The sequence below is a fragment of the Marmota monax genome, unplaced genomic scaffold (assembly GCF_021218885.2).
Source record: "Marmota monax isolate L192 unplaced genomic scaffold, Marmota_monax_Labrador192_F-V1.1 WCK01_AAM20220418_F8-fsc00108, whole genome shotgun sequence".
NCBI classification, from domain to species: domain Eukaryota; kingdom Metazoa; phylum Chordata; class Mammalia; order Rodentia; family Sciuridae; genus Marmota; species Marmota monax.
Genome location: NW_026694593.1, coordinates 1,011,419 through 1,032,568, shown reverse-complemented (window position 1 = coordinate 1,032,568; position 21,150 = coordinate 1,011,419). Strand labels below are relative to the sequence as shown.

General features: G+C 46.0%; 1 protein-coding gene across 1 annotated transcript; it reads left to right on the top strand.

Annotated features, from left to right (window-relative positions):
• Positions 1-21,000, top strand: Slc25a44 (solute carrier family 25 member 44). The gene is made up of 4 exons (XM_046421944.2): positions 1-157; positions 6,868-7,505; positions 15,659-15,786; positions 18,497-21,000. The coding sequence occupies exons 2-4, from the start codon at positions 6,881-6,883 to the stop codon at positions 18,686-18,688; spliced, it is 945 nt and encodes a 314-aa protein (XP_046277900.1). The 5' UTR covers positions 1-157; positions 6,868-6,880; the 3' UTR covers positions 18,689-21,000.
• The last annotated feature ends 150 nt before the right edge of the window (positions 21,001-21,150 follow it).

Genomic DNA, 21,150 nt, shown 5'->3' with positions numbered 1-21,150 from the left:
TCCGGTTCCGGCAGTACCGGGATCCTAGTCGAGATGGAGGAAGATGCGACCAGAGGCTGGCAGCCGCTGGGAACGGAGGGTCAAGCGGGGCCTGCGGCCTAGAGGTCCGGGGTTGGAGTTCGCCTCAGACGCGGTGGAGCCCCCGGGGTCTGAGAAGGTAAGAAACCGTGGGAGTAGCGGTGCCTGAGGGCTGAGGTCTCTAAGGACCCGGACCTGCCTGGGGGGCAGTGGATGTCAGCGATGCTCGGCTGCCAGGCTCTAGAGCTCGCCCTGCAGTTTGGGGAACGAAGGGCAAGTCCGGCTGAGGAGTATGAGATTCACGGACAGCAAAAGAAGCGTTGTGAGGAGCAGGTCCTAGGACCCAGAGGTGACTGTGCGGGGGACCGGGACCAAATCTGCATAAAGAGGGTTGCCATGTGGAGTGTGTGGAGAGGACTGTCATGTGGCCTCTATGAGAGGGATCACGTGGGTACTTATGGAAGACCAAGGAGGGCTGCCATGTCAGAGGAAGGAGATTACCTTGAAGGAGGGGTCGGGGCATCGCCTGGGAAATGTATGTTCAGTAGGACAGGTGGGCAAATGTAGTCACGTTTCATGGCAGACAGCTCCGGGATGCAGAGATCTGATGCAGATGCTGTAGGAAGGACAGAAGGAATAGAGGATGCTTGTCTCCACTCTTGTTTACATCTGAGAAGTGGGAACCCATGAGTGTCTTGTCAGTAGTTGTATAAGGTGATTTGATTGGTGTTTGACTGGAAAGTCTGGAATGGACCAAATGATCCATTGTGCCCAGTTCCAGTGACAAGTTAGGATGGAGTCAGAGGGCTTTGGGATCATAATGTCATAATGATCCAGGATTCCTAGATAGGTGTTGTAATTCTTATATTGACAGTCCCTAATATTTAAAGCAATGCTTCCCAAACTTTGACGTGCATCTAGTGATCTTTTAAAAGTTGTTAGCTCTTATTCAGCAGATCTAGGGTACAGCCTGAAGTTCTGTTTTTCTTTTTCTTCGTTGTACTGGGACTTGAACGCAGGGGCACTGTGCCACTGAACTATATCCCCAGCCCTTTTTATTTTGAAATAGGGTCTTGTCAAATTGCCAGGCTGTCCTCAAACTTGTGATCCTCCTGCCTCAGCCTCCTGAGTAGCTGGGATTACATATGTGCACCACCTCACTCAGCTTTGAAATTCTGTATTTCTTTGTGTGTTCATGTGTGTGAGAGTGTCCTACTGGGGGGTTTAACCCAGAGGCACTTTACCACTGAGCTACATCCCTAGATTGTTTATTTATTTTTTGTACTGGGGATTGAACCCAGGGGCACTCTACCACTAAGCTACTTTCCCACCTATTTTTTATTTTGAGACAGGATCTTGATAAGTTGCTTAGGGCCTTGCTAAATTGCTGAGGCTGGCCTTGAACTTGTGATCCTCCTGTCTCAGCCTCTTAAATTGCTGGGATTACAAGTGTGCACCACTACACCTGGTTGAGACAGGATCTTGATAAGTTGCTTAGGGCCTTGCTAAATTGCTGAGGCTGGCCTTGAACTTGTGATCCTCCTATCTCAGCTTAAATTGCTGGGATTACAAGTGTGCACCACTACACCTGGCTCTATTGTCTTTCTTTTTTTTTTTTTTTCCTGGTCATTGAACCCAGGTACCAAGCACTGAGCCACATCCCTAGCCTTTTTTTTTTTTTATATATATTATTTAGAGACAGGTTTTTCTTTTTTTTTGTAATATTTATTTTGTTTTAGTTGTAGTTGGACACCATACTTTATTTTTATGTGGTGCTAAGGATTGAACTCAGCGCCTTAGAGACAGGTTCTTGATAAGTTGTTTAGGGCCTTGCTAAGTTGCTGAGGCTGGCTTTGAACTTGTGATACTCCTGCCTCAGCCTCCCGAGCTGATGGGATTATACAGGTGTGTGGCCCAGATTCTACATTTCTAATCAGTGCCCAGATGATGCTTGTGATGCCAGTTAGTGGACCAGTCTGAGTGGCAAGAGCATCCCTATGCAGTAGAGCTTTCTGTGATAACAGAAATGCTTTGCTGTTAACAAAATGCTTTCACAATTTTTAGCTCCTATGGAGTTGCACCACAATCCTTGTGTAGCTGCTGCAGCTTTGATTAGCCCCATTTCACAGACGAAGAAGCTGAATTCCAGTGAAGTGACTTGGTTCCAGTTTTACACCAGTAAATAATGGGGGACTCAAATATGGATCTACTGATGACTAGTGTTCTTTCCATTGTATATCCTTGCCTTCTAGAAAATACTGTCTTCTCCTGAGCCAGAGTTTTATCTTAGAACTTAGTGAATAGGCTTGCATGATTTGTGTTTGTATGTGTGTGTGCAAGGAGAGTACAAGTGAAGCAGAGGTACACACCTGGGCCAGTTTCTCCCTTCCCACTGGTAGAATCAGTAGTGGGAGCTCCACCTCTGATATTTCATTTGATCACTTAAGGACACAGTGTTCACTAATCCTGGGTCATCTGTTGGGTCCTCACAAGAAGCATGCAAGCCTGAGTAGGTTTTTTGTTTGTTTGTTTGCTTTTATGGTGCTGAGAATTGAACCCAGGTCTTGTGTATATTAGGCAAGAACTCAACCACTGAGCTACATCCCCAGCCCAAACCTGAGCAGTTTTAAAAGTGGGAGAAAATCTGGAATTGGAGCCAGACACACAAATAAGGGTCTGAGAAAGAACCATAAAGAAGTTGAGCTGACTCACTTGGGTGAAGGGAATACTGAAGGAAGTTTGCATAAACGTATCTGCAAAGAGGATTTTCCAGAGGGTAAAACAAGAGGAGCTGGTTTTGATATTTCAGCAGGAAACTTGAAGGTTATATAACAACAGGTTGAGATCTCACCATTTAGGAGTAACCTCCTTTTGAAAAGGCAGATGGGGTGGGTACAGTGCCCTCACCCTTCTGAAGTGGCTCCTTGTTTTTTTTTTTTTTTTTTTTAGTACCAGGGATTGAACCCAGGGATGCTCAACACTGAACCACATCCCTAGCCCCTTTTCATTTTTCATTTTGAGACAGGGTTTTGCTAATTTGCTTAGGGCCTTGCTAAATTGCTAAGACTGACTTTGAACTTGTGATCCTCCTGCCTCAGTGTCCGAAGTCGCTGGGATTACAGATGTGCAACATGGCATCTGGCAGTGGCTCATCCTTTGAGGTCCAACCCTTAATGGCTTCTCCTGTTACTATGACAACAGTAGGCCTTACCTTCTTCAGAGAATCCTAGTTTCCTTCTAGGAGTTTAAAATAGACTGGGCAGGGGAGAGATGGAGGCAAGGCAAGAAATGGTACATTGTATCCTGTTGTAGAATTTCTTTTCTTTTTTGATACCAGGCATTGAACCCAGGGCACTTAAGCACTGAGCCACACCCCTAGCCCCTTTTTATTTTTCATTTTGAGACTGAGTCTTTTTTTTTTTTTTTTTTTTTTTTTTTAAATATTTATTTATTTATTTTAGTTTTTGGCGGACACAACATCTTTCTTTGTATGTGGTGCTGAGGATCGAACCCGGGCCGCACGCATGCCAGGCGAGCGCGCTACCGCTTGAGCCACATCCCCAGCCCGAGACTGAGTCTTGCTAGGCTGTCTGCTAGGTTGCTGACAGCCTCCCTAAGTTGCTGAGGCTGGCTTTGAACTGTGATCCTCCTGCCTCAGCTTCCTGAGCTGTTGGCATTACAGGTGTGTGGCACCGTGCTCAACCTGTCATAGAATTTCTTATCAGGAGATGCTGGTACTTGGTGATTCAGCTTGACAGGTTGAAGAGGCACTCAGGAAACCAGGTCCTGGAACAGAATCTCATGGCCGGCTGTGCCCTTCTGCCCTGCACAGCACTCAGTTTGCACGTGCCTGCAGGAGGCCGTCTTGCCTGAGTCCTACTGTGTTTGTCCTGTGCTGAAACATGCCTGCTCAGTCATTCCAGGAGCAGAGCAGCCTTGGCTTTCTCTGAAACAAAGTGAGAGAAGTTCCTGGGCATCTGCATGGCCTGGGGCTTATGCTTAACCCTCCAGTGACCTGCAGTCATGAGGGCATTAACTTCACCTCCCCGTGGTGGGAATGACTTTCTTGACACTGAACAGAAGGATTTGTGTTGGAATCGTCAACTCCCATGGGGTAGAAGGCATGGTGGAGTAAAGAAATCTTGGCTTGTATGCTCCCTTCACCACTGGCCAGCTGCATGACCTTGGGCCTGTTATACTTCACTTGTCCAGCCCTCTATGTCCTCACTTGTCATAAATGTTTAACTGTACGCAGGTTAAGTTGTAAGGGCTGCATGAGGTGGTGATAGTCAGTAAATCCTAGCCTTTGCCTGTGTGTCTTTACCTCTCAGTGGTGAGGGAAGCATGACCTTGGGTCTCCAGATGACAAATACTGTGGGCAGGACAGACAGTGACCACCTTCTCTTGGAGGGTTCAAAGAAGATTGCACCACTGGACTTGGTGGGTATCTCAGGCTGAGCCTGGGGAGGAGGGCCATCTTGGCTCCTAGCAGTGGCACATCAGTGTTCTGAGGGTCCTCCTGCCTGTAGAACCCCACCTCTGCCTCATTTCTCATGGCCTAGATTTCCCACTGTGGACAGCCCCTTTAACGGGTCTTCTGTCTCCAAGCCATTGCTGTTTTCTTTGCACTGTGTGCATGTATTCCTTCATATTATATATTTATTTATTAGTTGTAGTTGGACACAACACCTTTATTTTTATGTGGTGCTGAGAATTGAACTCAGGGCCCCGCATGTGCTAGGCGAGCCGCAGCCTCAGCTCTACTGCTGAGCCCCAGCCCCAGCCCCTGTATTCCTTCTTTATTCAAGCTGCTTTGTCCTCCAGGAAGCCTGTCTTGTTCCACGCACCTCACCCATGCCTCGGCTCTCAGCTACTCAGACTGCGCTGTGGGTAACCCATACTCTAATGAAAGTGGTAACAGTGCAGCTCAGGGATTCCTGAAAAGCCAACCTCCCCCACCCCTGGACTTCCAGAGACTCCAAGAGCAATTCCCATGGAACAAAAGCTACCTAAGCCTGAGTTGGGACTTCTGTTAGGGAAGGTGACTGAGGATGGACTCTGGTTAGACACCTAGCATGAGGCTTGCCACCAGAATTGTTTGTGTAGAACATTTCAGTCCTCTAGAGTTGTCCCCACGAGGTGGCCATCTCCTTACCCATCTCTTGTCTCAAAAGCCAGGGGAGTCCCTGGCTTCTCACTTCCTGGAACTTTTAACTTCCCACTTTCCCTGCCTGGGTGAAAATTTCCAGTATCCTATATAACCAGTGGGCTACACTAGAGCATATGACATTTCCACTAAGTATATGATGTCCTCTGGTTTCACATTTCCTAAATTTGAAGCTCCTGATTTTAGACAGTTATTATATTAGTAAGTTTACTGGTTTGTTCGAAAGTCTAAGCAATGAATAAACTTAACATATGGGTCACATGTACAATCATTTGCCCCAGTCTCTTTCTCTTTGTGTCTTATATCCATTCCCTAGAGGGATGCGGTGTCTCCTTGAACAGACTGAATTTCTTGGCGGCAGAGTCTGTGTATCTGTCATTTCTCCCTTCATTCTCTAGGGCTGCGGTTGTGCTCTGTATGCTTAGGTTGAAAGCACAGGGTCAGACATGTCCTCCAATTTGTAGCGCTAGGCTTCTAGGTGGTTCTTTTCCCTTTCTGGAGTGCTATCTAATAACCAAAGAGGACTCTGACCTTTGGCCTGTCCCTGGGTCTCTAATTCTTTTCCCTGGAGGGTGATGGGGGTGCCTGTGGTGTAAAAGCCCGACTTGGGCTCTTCCCTTCACTTTCTTCTAATACAGATTGGAAAAGGGGGGCTCAGAGAGGCCAGCACGGGAAACCATGAACAAAATCAGATCTGTCAGGGAGCAGGGAGGCATGTGAAAAATGGAGGAACTTTGGGCAAAGGGGAAGGAGGGCAGGAAGGATGCATGGGGGTAAGAAAGACGGTGGAATGAGATGGACATCATTACCCTAGGTACATGTATGACTGCTCATATGGTGTGATGCTGTATTGTGTACAACCAAAGACATGTAAAGTTGTGCTGCAGTTGTATACAATGAATGAAAATGCATTCTGCTGTCATATATACCTAATTAAAATAAATAAATTAATTAAAAGAAATCAGACTTGTCAGCTGGTAAATGGTGGCAAGAGGCACCTTGCTGAGGATGTACGGCCAACATGGTGCCTTCTCAGTGAGCCCAGGGGCACAATAAATGGAGCACTTGGGGCTGAGGGTGTGGCTCAGAGGTAGAGCGCTCGCCTAGCTTGCGTGAGGTACGGTTCGATCCTCAGCACCACATAAAAATAAAATAAAGATGTTGTGTCCACCTATAACTAAAAAATAAATATTTTTAAATGGAGCAGTCCCTTCCAGCCTTCATGAAACTCCTAAATGTCACTTAATGACATCCCATTAGCCAACTTCAAAAGGCCCTGCAACCTTCCAGGTGGTTCCTTTGACCACAGCATTCTGAACTCTGCCTGGCTGGGCCAGACAAGGAGAGTGGTCCCTGCCTCGGGCTGTGTCACGGTGGCCCAGGCAGAGAAAGTGCAGGATGGACAGTCCCAGATGCTAGGGTCGGGGACTGAGCTAAGAGTGGAGTCAGGAGGGTCACGATGGCGAGGGATGATTTCTGTATGGGGACCAGAATTGTGAAGGACGGTCAAGATGCTGATTTCTGAAGGCCGGTGATGGGCAGAGCCAAGCGGGGTGAAGTCTAAGCTTTGGGGAGGTGGGTGTCCCAGGAGAGGAGAAGGGGAATTTAGAAACTAGCCCAGAGGGGAAAGCACAAAGTTCTGACCTCCTTCCTCACATCGCTCCACCCTGTCCAAATCCCAGGTCTCCAGGCACAATGGAGGACAAACGAAATATCCAGATCATTGAGTGGGAACATCTGGACAAGAAGAAGTTCTACGTGTTTGGTGTGGCAATGACCATGATGATCCGGGTCAGCGTCTACCCATTTACCCTCATCCGCACCCGCCTGCAGGTTCAGAAGGGCAAGAGCCTCTACCATGGGACCTTTGATGCCTTCATTAAGATCCTGCGAGCAGATGGTGTGTCTGGCCTCTACCGGGGGTTCCTGGTCAACACCTTTACCCTCATCTCTGGCCAGTGCTATGTCACCACTTATGAGCTCACCCGGAAATTTGTAGCTGACTACAGCCAGAGCAACACAGTGAAATCATTAGTGGCTGGTGGCTCGGCCTCCCTTGTGGCCCAGAGCATCACAGTGCCCATTGACGTGGTCTCCCAGCACCTGATGATGCAGCGCAAGGGGGAGAAAATGGGCCGCTTCCAGGTGCGTGGGAACCCAGAGGGACACGGGATAATTGCCTTTGGCCAAACGAAAGACATCATCAGGCAGATCCTGCGAGCTGATGGGCTTCGAGGTTTCTACCGAGGCTACGTGGCTTCACTGCTTACCTATATCCCAAACAGTGCTGTCTGGTGGCCCTTTTATCACTTCTATGCAGGTAAGCAGGGGCCAGGAAAATGGGGGATGGGGGCTACTGATAGGGTGAGGTACTGCTGCTCTGTGCAGGTTGCAGTGGAGATGAGAGTTAATGGGGGAATGGGCCATTCATCCAACAACTGTTTGAATCCAAGAGGATTCAAAGATGAGTGAGACATGGTTCTACCTTCAAAGAGCTTGTGAATGTAATGAGGGGGTCAGAGAAGTAAAGTAGGTGAGTATAGAACAGTTCATAGTGCGTGCTCTGGGTGTGCTGGGATCACCTTGTGTTAGCAGAGTATTGCCAGAGAATTGGAAGGTGGTGGGGTTCAAAAGCTGTTGGATGTTTGGGATTTGAAGATAGTAGTGAGCTTTTTTATTTTTTGGGTGTACTGGTGAGATTGAATCAAGGGGTACTTAACTACTGAGCTACATTCCCAGCCCTTTTTTTAAAAAAAAAATATTTATTTTGAGACAGGGTCTTGTTAAGTTGCTGAGGCTGGTCTCAAACTTGGAATCCTCCTGCCTCAGCCTCCTGAGCTGCTGGGATAACTGGTGTGCACCACTGCACCTAGCAATAGTGAGCTTTTGAGTTGGATGTTTTCCTTCAACATTATTAAACAAAGTGTGATTGAACTTTGAACGTTTCCATTCCTACAATGTGTCTTTGTTAATAAGATATTTTACTCTTTAAATATTTTCCAGAATCTGAATTACTTAGGGCTTCGGTAGACATTTTGCTTTCTGAAAGGTCAGAGCACATTGCCGAGTGCGGGACCTGAGTGTGCCTGCTTCCCCAGCCGTGGGTCACTACCACATTCTGGTCAGGGCATCTGTCCTCACAAGCTTCCTGATGGCTGCTGCTGGTTTCTTGCCTTTCGCACTGGGCATTCCGTCCTGTCCCAAAGGGTACTTTCTTCTTTTTTTTTTTTTTTTTAAAGGTGGGCACCTCCAGCAACCAAGTCCCACCTCCCAGGGAGAAGGCTCTTTTTTTTTTTTTTTTTTAAGAGAGTGAGAGTGTGAGAGAGAGAGAGAATTTTTTTTTTTTAAATTTTTTTTTATTGGTTGTTCAAAACATTACAAAGCTCTTGACATATCATATTTCATACATTAGATTCAAGTGGGTTATGAACTCCCAATTTTACCCCAAATACAGATTGCAGAATCACGTCGGTTACACATCCACATTTTTACATAATGCCATATTAGTGACTGTTGTATTCTGCTGCCTTTCCTATCCTCTACCATCCCCCCTCCCTCCCCTCCCATCTTCTCTCTCTACCCCATCCACTGTAATTCATATCTCTCCTTGTTTATTTTCCCATTCCCCTCACAACCTCTTATATGTAATTTTGTATAACAATGAGGGTCTCCCTCCATTACCATGCAATTTCCCTTTTCTCTCCCTTTCCATCCCACCTCATGTATCTGTTTAATGTTAATCTTTTCTTCCTGCTCTTCCTCCCTGCTCTGTTCTTAGTTGCTCTCATTATATCAAAGAAGACATTTGGTATTTGTTTTTTAGGGATTGGCTAGCTTCACTAAGCATAATCTGCTCTAGTGCCATCCATTTCCCTGCAAATTCTATGATTTTGTCATTTTTTAGTGCTGCGTAATACTCCATGGTGTATAAATGCCACATTTTTTTTATCCATTCATCTATTGAAGGGCATCTGGGTTGGTTCCACAGTCTAGCAATTGTGAATTGTGCTGCTATGAATCAAAACCACCCTAAGATACCATCTCACTCCAGTAAGATTGGCAGCCATTATGAAGTCAAACAACAACAAGTGCTGGAGAGGATGTGGGGAAAAGGGTACTCTTGTACATTGCTGGTGGGACTGCAAACTGGTGCGGCCAATCTGGAAAGCAGTATGGAGATTCCTGGGAAAGCTGGGAATGGAACCACCATTTGACCCAGCTATTGCCCTTCTTGGACTTTTCCCTGAAGACCTTAAAAGAGCGTACTACAGGGATACTGCTACATCGATGTTCATAGCAGCACAATTTTTTAATATTTATTTTAGTTTTCGGCGGACACAACATCTTTGTTTGTATGTGGTGCTGAGGATCGAACCCGGGCCGCACGCCTGCCAGGCGAGTGCGCTACCGCTTGAGCCACATCCCCAGCCCCCAAAGGGTACTTTCTAATGACTTCCTGTCCTGTAATCATTTCATCCTATGGCACTGTACTTTTCTGGTGATTCTTTTATTTTCTTGATTATACCTTCTTTTTATTGCTAACTCTCTTTCTTCTTCTGTTTCATCTGGACTCTTTGGTAAAATTCAGATTCTTAGACTCTACCCCTGACCTTTTGGAAATGAATTTTGAAAATCTCTAAAAAAAAAAAAATTTTTTTTTTTTTTTTGTACCAGGGATTGAACGCACAGGCACTTAACCACTGAGCCACCTCCCTAACCCTGTTTTTTATTTTGAGACAGAGTCCTTTAAGTTGCTTAGGGCCTCACTATATTGCTGAGGCTGGCTTTGAACTTGCCATCCTCCTGCCTCAGCCTCCCAAGCTGCTGGGATTACAAGTGTGTACCACCATGCCTGGCAAAATTTATTTTTTGTATTTTGTGTTATTGGAGGTTGAACCTAGGATTCTATATTCCCAGCCCTTCATATTTTTTATTTGGGGACAGGGTCTTGCTAAGTTGCCCAGGCTGGCCTTGAACTTGAGATCCTCCTGCTTCAACCTGCTGAGTCTCTGACATTACAAGTGTGTGCCACCATGGAAGATCCTGGCAATCTTTTTTTTGTTTGTGTGGGCAGATACCAGGGATTGAACTCAGGGGCACTTGACCACTGAGCCACATCCCCAGCCCTATTTTTTGTTTGTATTTTATTTAGAGACAGGGTCTCACTGAGTTGCTTAGCACCTCACTTCTGCTGAGGCTGGCTTTGAACTCCTGATCGTCCTGCCTCAGCCTTCCAAGCTGCTGGGATTGTAGGCGCATGCCACTGCACTCTGCCAGATTCTGGCAATCTTAATATTAAAAAAGTTTCCCAGGGCCTGGAAAGAGCACTTGTCTCGCACATGTGAGGTCCTGGGTTCGATCCTCAGCACCATGTAAAAATAAATAAATAAATAAAATAAAGGTATTGTGTCTAACTACCACTTAAAAAAAAAAGAAAAGAAAAGCTTCCCAGGCTTGGTGCAGTAGTGCATACCTATAATCCCAGCAACTCAGAAGGCTGAGGCAGGAGGAGCACAAGTTTCAGGCGCCTCAGCCACTTAAAAGACCCTATCTCAAAATAACAAAAGAGCTGGGGTACAGCTGAGTGGAAGAGCACTTGCTTAGCATGTGTGAGGTCTTGAGTTTGATCACTACAAAACAGGAAGGAAAGAAGGGAGAGAGGGAGTGAGGGAGGAAGGGAAAAGAGTCCCAGGAAGTGTGAACATTTGTTTGGCTTTCTGTCCTCATTTGGTTTTATTTACAATTAGAGGTGCATTTCCCCAATATGTCTAGTATCTTTCGTTCCCAAATTAACCTTTTCCAAAGTCTGGTCAGACATTCTGACTCTTGGACCTCTTGACATGAAGGCATCTACTGACATTTGAAATTTTTTTCATGTAAGTATGCTGGCTTTCCCTTCTGACTGACTTCATCTGTCAGAGGCCTTGTTTTTCTCCACATCTTTTAGGCTGACTCCTTGGGAATTGTGCTTGACCACTCCCTCCTTCTTGTCTCATATTTAGTCCTGGTGATTCGAGAAAGTCTCTCCCCATTTTCTCTCTATTCCTGCTGAAATTGCTTGAATCTTTCTTAAGGTAGTATACATTTGTGTTGATTTTATTGTTTGCCTTATCTTTTCTGCTATGTGGAAATGTTCTTGGAAGGGGAAGAAAATAACACTGGCTGAATGCCCCGTGTGCGAGCTCTGTGTGGGGTGACCTTGCATCTTCATCCTTATTTCCTTCTCGCAAGAGTCTTATGATGGAGGCATCTTCCCTGCTGCCCCAGTCTAGGCTGGCTTCCTTTTTGGATGTTCATATGAAGCCACATTTCTTTCAGATCACTCAGCTGAGTCTGTAATGATACATTCATTCATGTGATTATTACGTTAATGTCTCTTTCCCCGTTGGAACTGCAGTGTGTTAGAACAGGGGCCATCTCTGTTTTTGTTCACTATCCTACCTTCCAACACTGGCTTGGTGGCTGAGTGTTCAATAAATATCTGTTGAGTGAGATTGGTTCTTGTCATTTCCTTTTGCTTCAAGTGTCGAGGCTGCCTTGTGGGCATTTAGAATAAAATCCAGTTTTCTTCTCATGGGCTCCACAGCGCGGCACCCTGTGGCCTCTGCTTCTCTGCTTCTCCACTCTGCTCCAGCCTCACTGATGTTCCTGAGTTTCCTGGTTCACATGAAGCTCTGTCCTGCTTCAGGGCCTTTGCAGATGATGTTCTCTCCGCCTAGGAAGCTCTTTCCTCTGGTGTGTGGCTGGCTCCTTCTCACGTTTCAGGCCCACCTTTGCAAAGACTTCTCTAGCCACTCTATTGGAAAGAAGGCTGTTTATGTTTTCTGTTTTGGCACCTTGTTTCCTTCTTAGCACTTGTCATGATTTGCAGTTATTTTACCCTAAACTTTAGCTCTTGATTGGAATATAATTTCCATGAAGGTATTTCCCTGTTTCTCTGTTTTATGTCTACTGCTTATCACGGTGTCTTTGACCTGGGTTTATCTTCTTTTTTTGTGTGTCATTGACCTGGGTTAATCTTTTTTTTTTTTTGTGGGTGAGGTACTAGGGATTGAACCCAGGGGTGTTTAACCACTGAGCCATATCCCCAGCCCATTTTAATTTTTAAACTTTGAAAAAAAGGGTCTCTCTAAATTACTCAGGGCCTCCCTAAATTGCTGAGGCTGGTTTTGAATTTACCATCCTCCTGTCTCAGCCTCCTGAGCCATTGGGATTACAGGTGTGTGCCATTACACCAGCGAATCCCCATCCCCCCTTTTTTTATTGATACAATTCTTGTTAAATTGCTTAGGGGTCACTTAATTATTGAGGCTGACCTTGAACTTAGGATCCTCCTGCCTTAGCCTACCACCAAATCACTGGTATTACAGTTTTGTGCCACCATGGCTGGATGGGATTATCTTCTGCCTTGTAAATAATAGGTGTTCAACAAACATTTATTGAATGAATAATGCATGAATGAATGATACTACTACTAATTATTATTGTTTTGCTTTTGTGGTGCTGGGGCCTCTTGGATGCTAGGTGAGCACTCCACCAACTGAGCTATATCCTCAGCCTTTGAATGAATAATGGAGAGGAGGGAAAGACAGGAACTCTTTCCCTCCACCCCTTTGCCTTTGTTTTATTCATCCCCTCCCTATCCCCAGGAAAGTGGCATGCTATGTAGGTATAGTCAGAATTGGAATCTGGATCCCAATGCTACATTTTGTGATTGCAAAATGCTTTCTTTGCAGGAGAAACAGGGCACCCAGTAAGGCACAACTGCCAATTCACTGTTTGTGTTTTTGTTGTTTTCCCCACTGTTTCTGTTTGCACGCCAACTCTGGGGAAGAAAGTGATTAGAAACTGGGGAAGAGGTGATTCTGGTAGGGCTGAAGGAGCTCTGCCATGCCAGCTGGGACTTGGAAGCCCTCACTTCTGCCCTGCCAACCCCCTCCTCCCTACTTCTCCTCCTCCTGTCTTTAGTTGCTTGGTTACAAACTACCAAAACTAGGAGCATGAGAAAAAAATTCTTAGCAGTATGGTGACTGACCATAGAAGAGAAAATTGAGAGGGAATCAAAGTTCTTGCAATGGCTTCAGGCTCTAAATGGCTTACCTCTTGGGTCTCATTACTTTCTTTCTCTCATTCTGCTCCAGGCTACTGAATTCACTGCCCCTTGAACAATTCAGGTGTGCTCTTGAGGTGAAGAGACTTTGCATGGGATATTATCTTGAGCCTGGAGAGCTCTTTCCACAGATCCATGTGGCTTGTACCCTCTTTTTCATCTTTCTGCTCATCTTCACTTCTTGGAAAGGACTTCTATGACTACTTGTTAAAAATGGACACTTCTTCACCCTCACCCTTGGCCTTCCCATCTCCCTTTCCTGCTTTATTTTCATCTACAGTACATACCTTCTTTTTATTTTATTTTTTTTAATTTTGTGCCTCCAATTTTTTATTTTATTTTAATTTTTTTGAGAGAGAATTTTTTTAATATTTTATTTTTTGGCGGACACAACATCTTTGTATGTGGTGCTGAGGATCGAACCCTGGCCGCACACATGCCAGGAGAGCACGCTACCGCTTGAGCCACATCCCCAGCCCACTTTTTATTTGTTTATTGTCTGTCTTCCCCCACTAGAATGTGAATTTCTTTTCTTTTTTTTTTTTTTAATATTTATTTTTTAATTTTCGGCAGACACAACATCTTTACTTGTATGTGGTGCTGAGGATCGAACCCAGGCCGCACGCATGGCAGGCGAGCGCGCTACTGCTTGAGCCACATTCTTTTATTCACTGTTAAGTCCTGAAGAACCAGGGTGATAAGCTCATGGTAATCACTCAATAAATCTTTGTTGGATAAATTAATGAACTCCTTTTCACATCCAGAAAAGTTAAAGCAGAAAAGTTCAATCACAGTGGACTTTCCAGTGGTATTGGCAATGAATGAATCCAGGTACTATTTTGTCATTGACATTTAGAAAAATTAATTTTCCTTTCTCTCTGTTTTTGTGATATTGGGAATTGCTCCCAGAGGTACTTTACCACTGAGCTACATTCACAGTCATTTTTAAAATTTAAAATTTTGAGATAGGGTCTTGCTAAGTTGCTCAGAGTTGCTGACATTGACCTCAAACTTGTGATCCTCCTGCCTCAGCTTCCCAGTGCATTTTTCTTCTTGAAATAGGCTGGTGAAAAGTTCTCACTGTGGGATAAGAATTTCTATTTTAAACTTTTTATACCAATATTTATTTATACCTTTATTTAATTTATTTTTATGTGGTGCTGAGGATCAAACCCAGTGCCTCACACTTGTTGGGCAAGCACTCAACCACTGAGCTACAACCCCAGTCCTAAAATTACTTGTTTTTATTTATAAAAACATTCATATAGTGGCTGGGGATGTAGCTCAGTGGCAGAGCACTTACCTAGCATGTATGAGACCTTGAGTTAAATCCCCAGTACTGCCCTCCCCCCCACCAAAAAAAAAAAAAAATCACACTGGCCAAAATTCAAAAGATGGGTAAAGGAATACAGTATGCAATGAAAAGACTCTTTACACACTGGAGTCATCCAGTTCCCTTTCATAGAGACAATCAGTGTCACAGTTTATCCTACCAAAATTATTTAATGCATATGTAAGCAAATATGTAGCATCTGCTTGTCTAGCCTATGACTTGGGAGGAACCGAGCAAGAACACAGTTTTTATATCAGGAAGAATATTCTGTCCATCAGATGAAAGGAGTCATCTATAAAGAGGTTTTGATATTCTCTTTTCCAGGGGAGTCTTATCCTATTTAAATGGGTGATATCACCAAGATGACTCTAGAAGGGGCCTGAGATGTATAATGTGATTTTTTTTTTTTCTTGTTATTGAATATTGCCATCTATCCCAGCTGGCGACTTAATGCTGGTTCACAAAATCTGACTATTCCAATAACTTAAAAAACGGCGAAGAAAGCACGCAAACACACAGAAGTACCTTTTCAATAGTCCAGGGACAGCTCTGAGACCTTAGGGGTCTGTGAAAAGAGAAAGAGCCACTGGAATTCTTTATTCTTATATATGGGACACACAAGGGGAGGGTCCATGGAACATTCTATCCCCAAAAGGGCAATGGGGTAGGATTACATAGGAATAGGTAGTGTAACTCAACCCCCTGCAGAGACGCTTACTCCTGGAGCCACGCCTTGTTATCCGAGTTGGGGTAATGCCCAAGTTACTGCCACCTGGCACTACCGTGCCAGACTGAATGCAATAATTGTTCAGAACCCATGCATTAGGACTTAAGGCATCTGCATCCAGGCAGCTCCTGACAATTGGATGAAGGCATAAACAGGGAAGAGAAAAGATGGGAATCGTAGGTCTCAGGTGGCAAAGGATGGAGGGCTTGTCATGGTTGCGAAAGTGAGTAAAAGCAAGCAGAAACGGTGAGGGCAGTTTGGTGGTACCTCATGTCTCAGGCATTGTCTTTCCCTGGATTTCAGAGCAGCTCTCGCACCTGTGTCCTAAGGAGTGCCCTCACATTGTCTTTCAAGCCATCTCGGGGCCCCTGGCTGCAGCCACTGCCTCTATCCTCACCAATCCCATGGATGTCATCCGAACTCGTGTGCAGGTAATACTGGTCTCCTCCCCAACCCTCCTCCCAGAGAAGCCATGAGAAACATAATCTTCAGGCCCTCCAACATTCCCTTGACCTCTATGTGACATGGTCTTTTGGTCTAGTCAGTCTGTTCCTGATCATCCAAGTCCCTTCCTTGTGCTTCTCATCTGCAGAAACAAACCAGTGAGCACTTGGAAGTACCTAGATTGTTTTTCTTACCCTGTCTCCTACCTTGTGTGACTCTACCTGGTTTCTTCTAGCTATTAGCATACCTATAAGTCATTCTATCTTCACCTTGCAGTTGTGATTATTGGAAGTATTGATTTCAACTCTGGGCACAGTGGTACATTACCCGTAATCTAGCAACTCGTGAGGCTGAAGCAATAGGATCTCAAGTTCAAAGCCTGTCTCAGCAACTTAGTGAGGCCCTAAGCAACTCAGTGAGACCCTGTCTCTAAATAAAATATAAGAAGGGCTGGGGATGTGGCTCAGTGGTTAAGCGCCTCTAGATTTGGCCCCTGATACACACACACACACACACACAAAAAAAAAAAAAAGGTATTGATTTCAGTTAGTTTCGTAAGTCTGTCTGATTTTTTTCCACTAGGCTATGGGTTCTCAACAGAGAGTGAGAGTGACTGTTCTTTTTTTTTTGGTACCGGGGATTGAACTCAAGGGCACTCGACAATTGAGCCATATTCCCAGCCCTAATTTGTATTTTATTTAGAGACAGGGTCTCTTTAAGTGGTTAGCACCTCACTTTTGCTGAGGCTGGCTTTGAATTGCGATCCTTCTGCCTCAGCCTCCTGTCACCACACCTGGCTATTTTTTATTTTTGTGACAGGGTCTCGCTAAGTTGCTGAGTCTGGCTTTGAATTTGTGATCCTCCTGCCTCAGCCTCTCAAGTTGCTAGGATTATAGATGTGTGTCACCATGCTGGGGGAGAGTGATTTCACAGATTGTTTTGTTTCAACTGAGTAAAAATGCTGACAAAGCCCTTACAGTCTGTCTTCAGTCAGCTCAAAGACTCTTTCCTTCACCTAGAAATAGAGTCTGAATGATGGTGTATAATATTGCAAAGGGTAGATTTTACTCTAGTTTTAGGTGGAAAGAAGGGAGATTGGTTTTTCTTTCCCCCCCACTTTAAGTATTGGAGAATTGAACCCAGGGCCCTGGTCATGCTAGACAAGTACTCTACCACTGAGCTGTGTATCCAGCTCTTTTCTTCACCTGTTTAGTTGTCTAAGCTGGCCTCAAACTTATAATCCTCCTGCCTCAGACTCCCTAATAGCTGAGATTATAGGTTTGCACCAACATGCTGGCTGCAAAGGATATTTTGTCTGATTTTTGGGAAAGATGGAGAATCAAGAAAGATGAACAAGAGATGGGATCATTGGGTTATGGTGAGGAGAAAAGGGAAGGAAAAGAACATTAACAGGTTGGGGAGCCATATGTGGTGGCCTGTGTCTGTAGTCCCAGCTGTTCAGGAGACTGACGTAGAGGATCATGAGTCCAGAAGTTCAAGACCAATCTATGCAACATGGTAGAACCCCCTCTCAAAAAACCAAACCAAACCAAACAAAAAATAAAGCAACAACATCAAAAAAGTATTTTGGAGATAAAGTCAGTTTCTCTGCTATCAGAATGTCTAGAAGGAGACAGGTAGCAAATACAGGTATTTTTTCTCCCTAGAAAAGAATGTCTCCTGCTGCATTTGAAAATGAATACACCGGCATCTGATTGGCTAGTCCCCATTCTCTCCTGAGCCTGTCCTGAGTGTTCTAGGAGATCCAAGGGAAAGGACAGGTCTCTACTCTGAGGAGCTCCCAGAGGCGTAGCTAGAAAAGCCCCTGGCATGGCTGTGGAGAACTGGAAGGTTGGGGAGCAGAGGTGGTCAGAGGAGGTGGTACTAGTGAAGAAGAAGGGCCTGTGGAGGAGGTGCTGATGGAGGCAGGGGCACTGGGGAGGGCTGGGATCAGCTTGTGTAGGTCATGCTGTAGGGAGGGGGACAAGGAATGTGTCTGTTCAGCCGAGGAGCTGAGTGGTCAGTCTCTAAAGGGTGTGGTTTAGGAGTGGGGGAAGAGTGGGACCACTGAGAAAGAAGAGATTAATGCCCTGGCCAAGCTTCCAGTGCGACAGGGAAGACAGGCCATGGTGTGTGTGAGCGATGACAAGGGTGGAGGGGAGGGTTCTCGCCCTGGGCTTCAGACAGATTGAGATGACTAGAGTCACACTCCCAGACTGGCAGAACTGCAGAGGACCTTGGAGGGGATTTAATCCAGCATCCATCCTCAAGACCAGAGAGAAGAACCTGGCCAAGACTTACAGCTAGGTGGCTTAGCTAGCGATGTGAAGAGTTAACATGACTGAACATTGACTCTCTGCCAGGTTCTGTTCTCAGCATTTACAAATATTAGTTTCTTTTTGTTCAGAACAACCTCATGGCATAAAAACTATTATCACTGTTTTATATTTGAGGAAACTGAAATGTAAAGAGTTAAATTGCCCAGGGATATGCTGTTAATAAGCTGGGGATCAGACTTCGAACCCAGGCAGTCTGGCACCAGGACGCATACAAAGTCCCTGTGCTTTCTGGTTCTCAGAAGCAGAATCCAGCCCTTCTGCCTCCCAGGTAGTTCTCCCCACATGAGCCTGAGGCAGAGGGAGACTGTGCAGAGGGCACTGACCGCAGACTGTGATCCCCAACTGTGTTGACTTCCAGGTTGAAGGCAAGAGCTCCATCATCCTGACCTTCAGACAGCTGATGGCAGAAGAGGGACCTTGGGGCCTCATGAAGGGCCTCTCGGCCAGAATCATCTCAGCTACTCCTTCCACCATCGTCATTGTGGTGGGCTATGAGAGCCTCAAGAAACTCAGCCTGCGACCGGAGCTGGTGGACTCAAGACACTGGTAGCCAGTGGTGGGCAGAGAAGCTGGCTGTTTCCCACTACTCTGGGCTGGGGGCAGAGCAGGGAAGATAGTGTCCTCTCTAATGCCCCCACTACATACCCAGCCCTGTCCTGGGCCAGGTGGCCTGTCTGGGAAAGGGACAGAGACTTTGGACTGCTCTTGCTGAAGAGGTTCCATGCCTGGCTTCCCTGCCCCAACTATTTTTAATTCTCCTACTGAACTGGGCTCCCTTCCTCAGCTCCTGGCCTGGAGACCCACCTTGCCTGACCTGCTAGCCCCCTCAGGCTTCCCTTTGCATCTTCCCTGAGGTCCTGAGAAGATCTGTGCATAGAGCTTATTGACTACCACTGATTTCTCCTCTTGGGCTTTCAGCCAGACTCTAAGCAGTTGCCCCCCACTCTTACCATGTCACCTCTGAGGCTAGCTCATTTTTAATTTGGGTCTGAGCTGCCCACCAGACTACTCTGCATTTCTTACACTTTGGGGTAAGTTGCCAGGCACTTTTGCACAGTCAGAGCAGCAAAATCCCTGTCTCTACAGAGCACTCGTCTTTTCTTTGGAGGAGTTACTGAGATGGGGAGAAAAGCTGATACTTTATTTTATGTGTATATTTTTAAACGTCTGTGAACCAGGCTCTTGTCGTAGTCCTGCTAAAGCACCAGTCCTGCTGTCCGAGCCTACCCCTGCCTTAGACAGGTGGGAAAATGTCACGTAGCCTTTTCCTCAATCCCAGTCCTATCCCTTCACTGTCCCTTCAACCCCAGCAGCCCCTGTACAATATGAGCTGTTGCCTTCCCCTGGCCCAGATGAGGACAGTGGGGTGGGGGGCACAGTTCTAAATAGGTTGGGCTGAATCGGGTACACTGGGCTTGGAGCACCACCTTGAAAAGTCAGGTTGACAGAGTAGTTGGTTTGGAAAGAAACAAGAGGGTATGTGTTCCCCATCAGGCCAGCTGAGCCCAGCCTAGGAGAGAACAGTGGAGGTTCTCAACCCCATTGAGAGGCAGCCATGAGGTACACATACACCCCAGTCACTCATACTCACGGCAACAGTGTTGTCTCACAGTGGAAATCTGAGATGTGGAATGTTTTTTTTCCCCTTCTCTCTGGGTGTAAAGAGTCATCCCAGTCATGGTACCCTGTGCTTGAAGAGAATAAAGAGCAGTTTAGGAAGTCACCTAATACCAGGATCACTGCATTTACCAGCCTGATACTGCCAAGATTATCTGTTGAAGCTCCACTCAGAAGCTAGGAGACCCACTCCTGCTCCCCTGCCTCATTCTTCCCCACCCCACCTCCTCCACCAAGCCTGGGCTGGGTGGAGAGGTGCAGCGAATGGAAGGAGAAGGAGGCAGTCAACCCTGCCTTCCCACTTGAAACATTTGGTCTGAATGATCCTTTAAACCTATTTAATGGTCCCACCTGCTGGGGAAGGCCCCGGTGCCATTGAAAGGTGCTAGCTACCTGAAGCCTTGATATTTCCCACTTTCTTACACCCTGGCCATACCAGACTCTGAAAACCAGATTTCACTACCTTCACCTCCAACCATGTTCCGTCTTGTCTCTAGTTAAGGATTTTCCCCTTTTCATTTTATTTATTTAAAAAAATTTTTTTTTTTTTTTTGGTCCCTACCTTCACTTTGTCTTCCAGTTTCTTTTCATAAATAGTCATCCTAAAGGTTGGGCCCACAGGTCATTCCGAATCTTCCTGCTCATCACTCACCCTGAGAACCACCCACACAGGAAGCAAGGGCCCTCCTCTCTTTTTTAAGTTTTTTCCCAGTGAGCGCTGTGGAGGATGGTGTTCTCAGTGCCACCCTTCTCCCTCAGAACCGGTCTTCCGACCTTCCCCACTGTGCTGACGTGGGGGTCCTCTCCTGCCTCAGGTGTGACTCCCTCCCCGCTCCTCTCCTGTAGGGTACTCAGTCTTCCACCTGTCTGTCCCCCGCCCCACACACAGTTTTCAAGGGTGTTGTGGAGAATTAATGGGACCCTGGCCCCTACTTTCCCTTAATAGTTTAGGAGCTGGGATTGGGTTTAGGACAGTTTTTGCTGGGGATGAGACCGTGGACTTCCATTTTCCTACGACTTGGAGACCAAAGCAGCCGGCAATTTGGTGTATTGATTAGCAGCCAAACTAGAAGAAACTCCTAGAGAATGGGCAAGACCGGAACCTGACTGCAGGAGCACTGAGAGGGAAATGAAAACACGTGAACGTCTGACCCAATGAACTCTTGTGAATATCAGCAGGGAATATTCACTTTTGCACTGTACGATGTCTTTGAAGTGTAATTAAAAGTTTTTACGAGCCCCTAAGCTTTGGCTTGTGCGTGTTTTCCCCTGCGCACTGCGTCCCTCTTGGCTTTCCCCCGCCCTCTGACTTCGTAGGTGCTCCGCCCCCGTGCGGCTCGGTGACAGACGTTCTGCCGGGCCCAATCGGAGGCGTCCCGTGCGGAAGCACCCAAT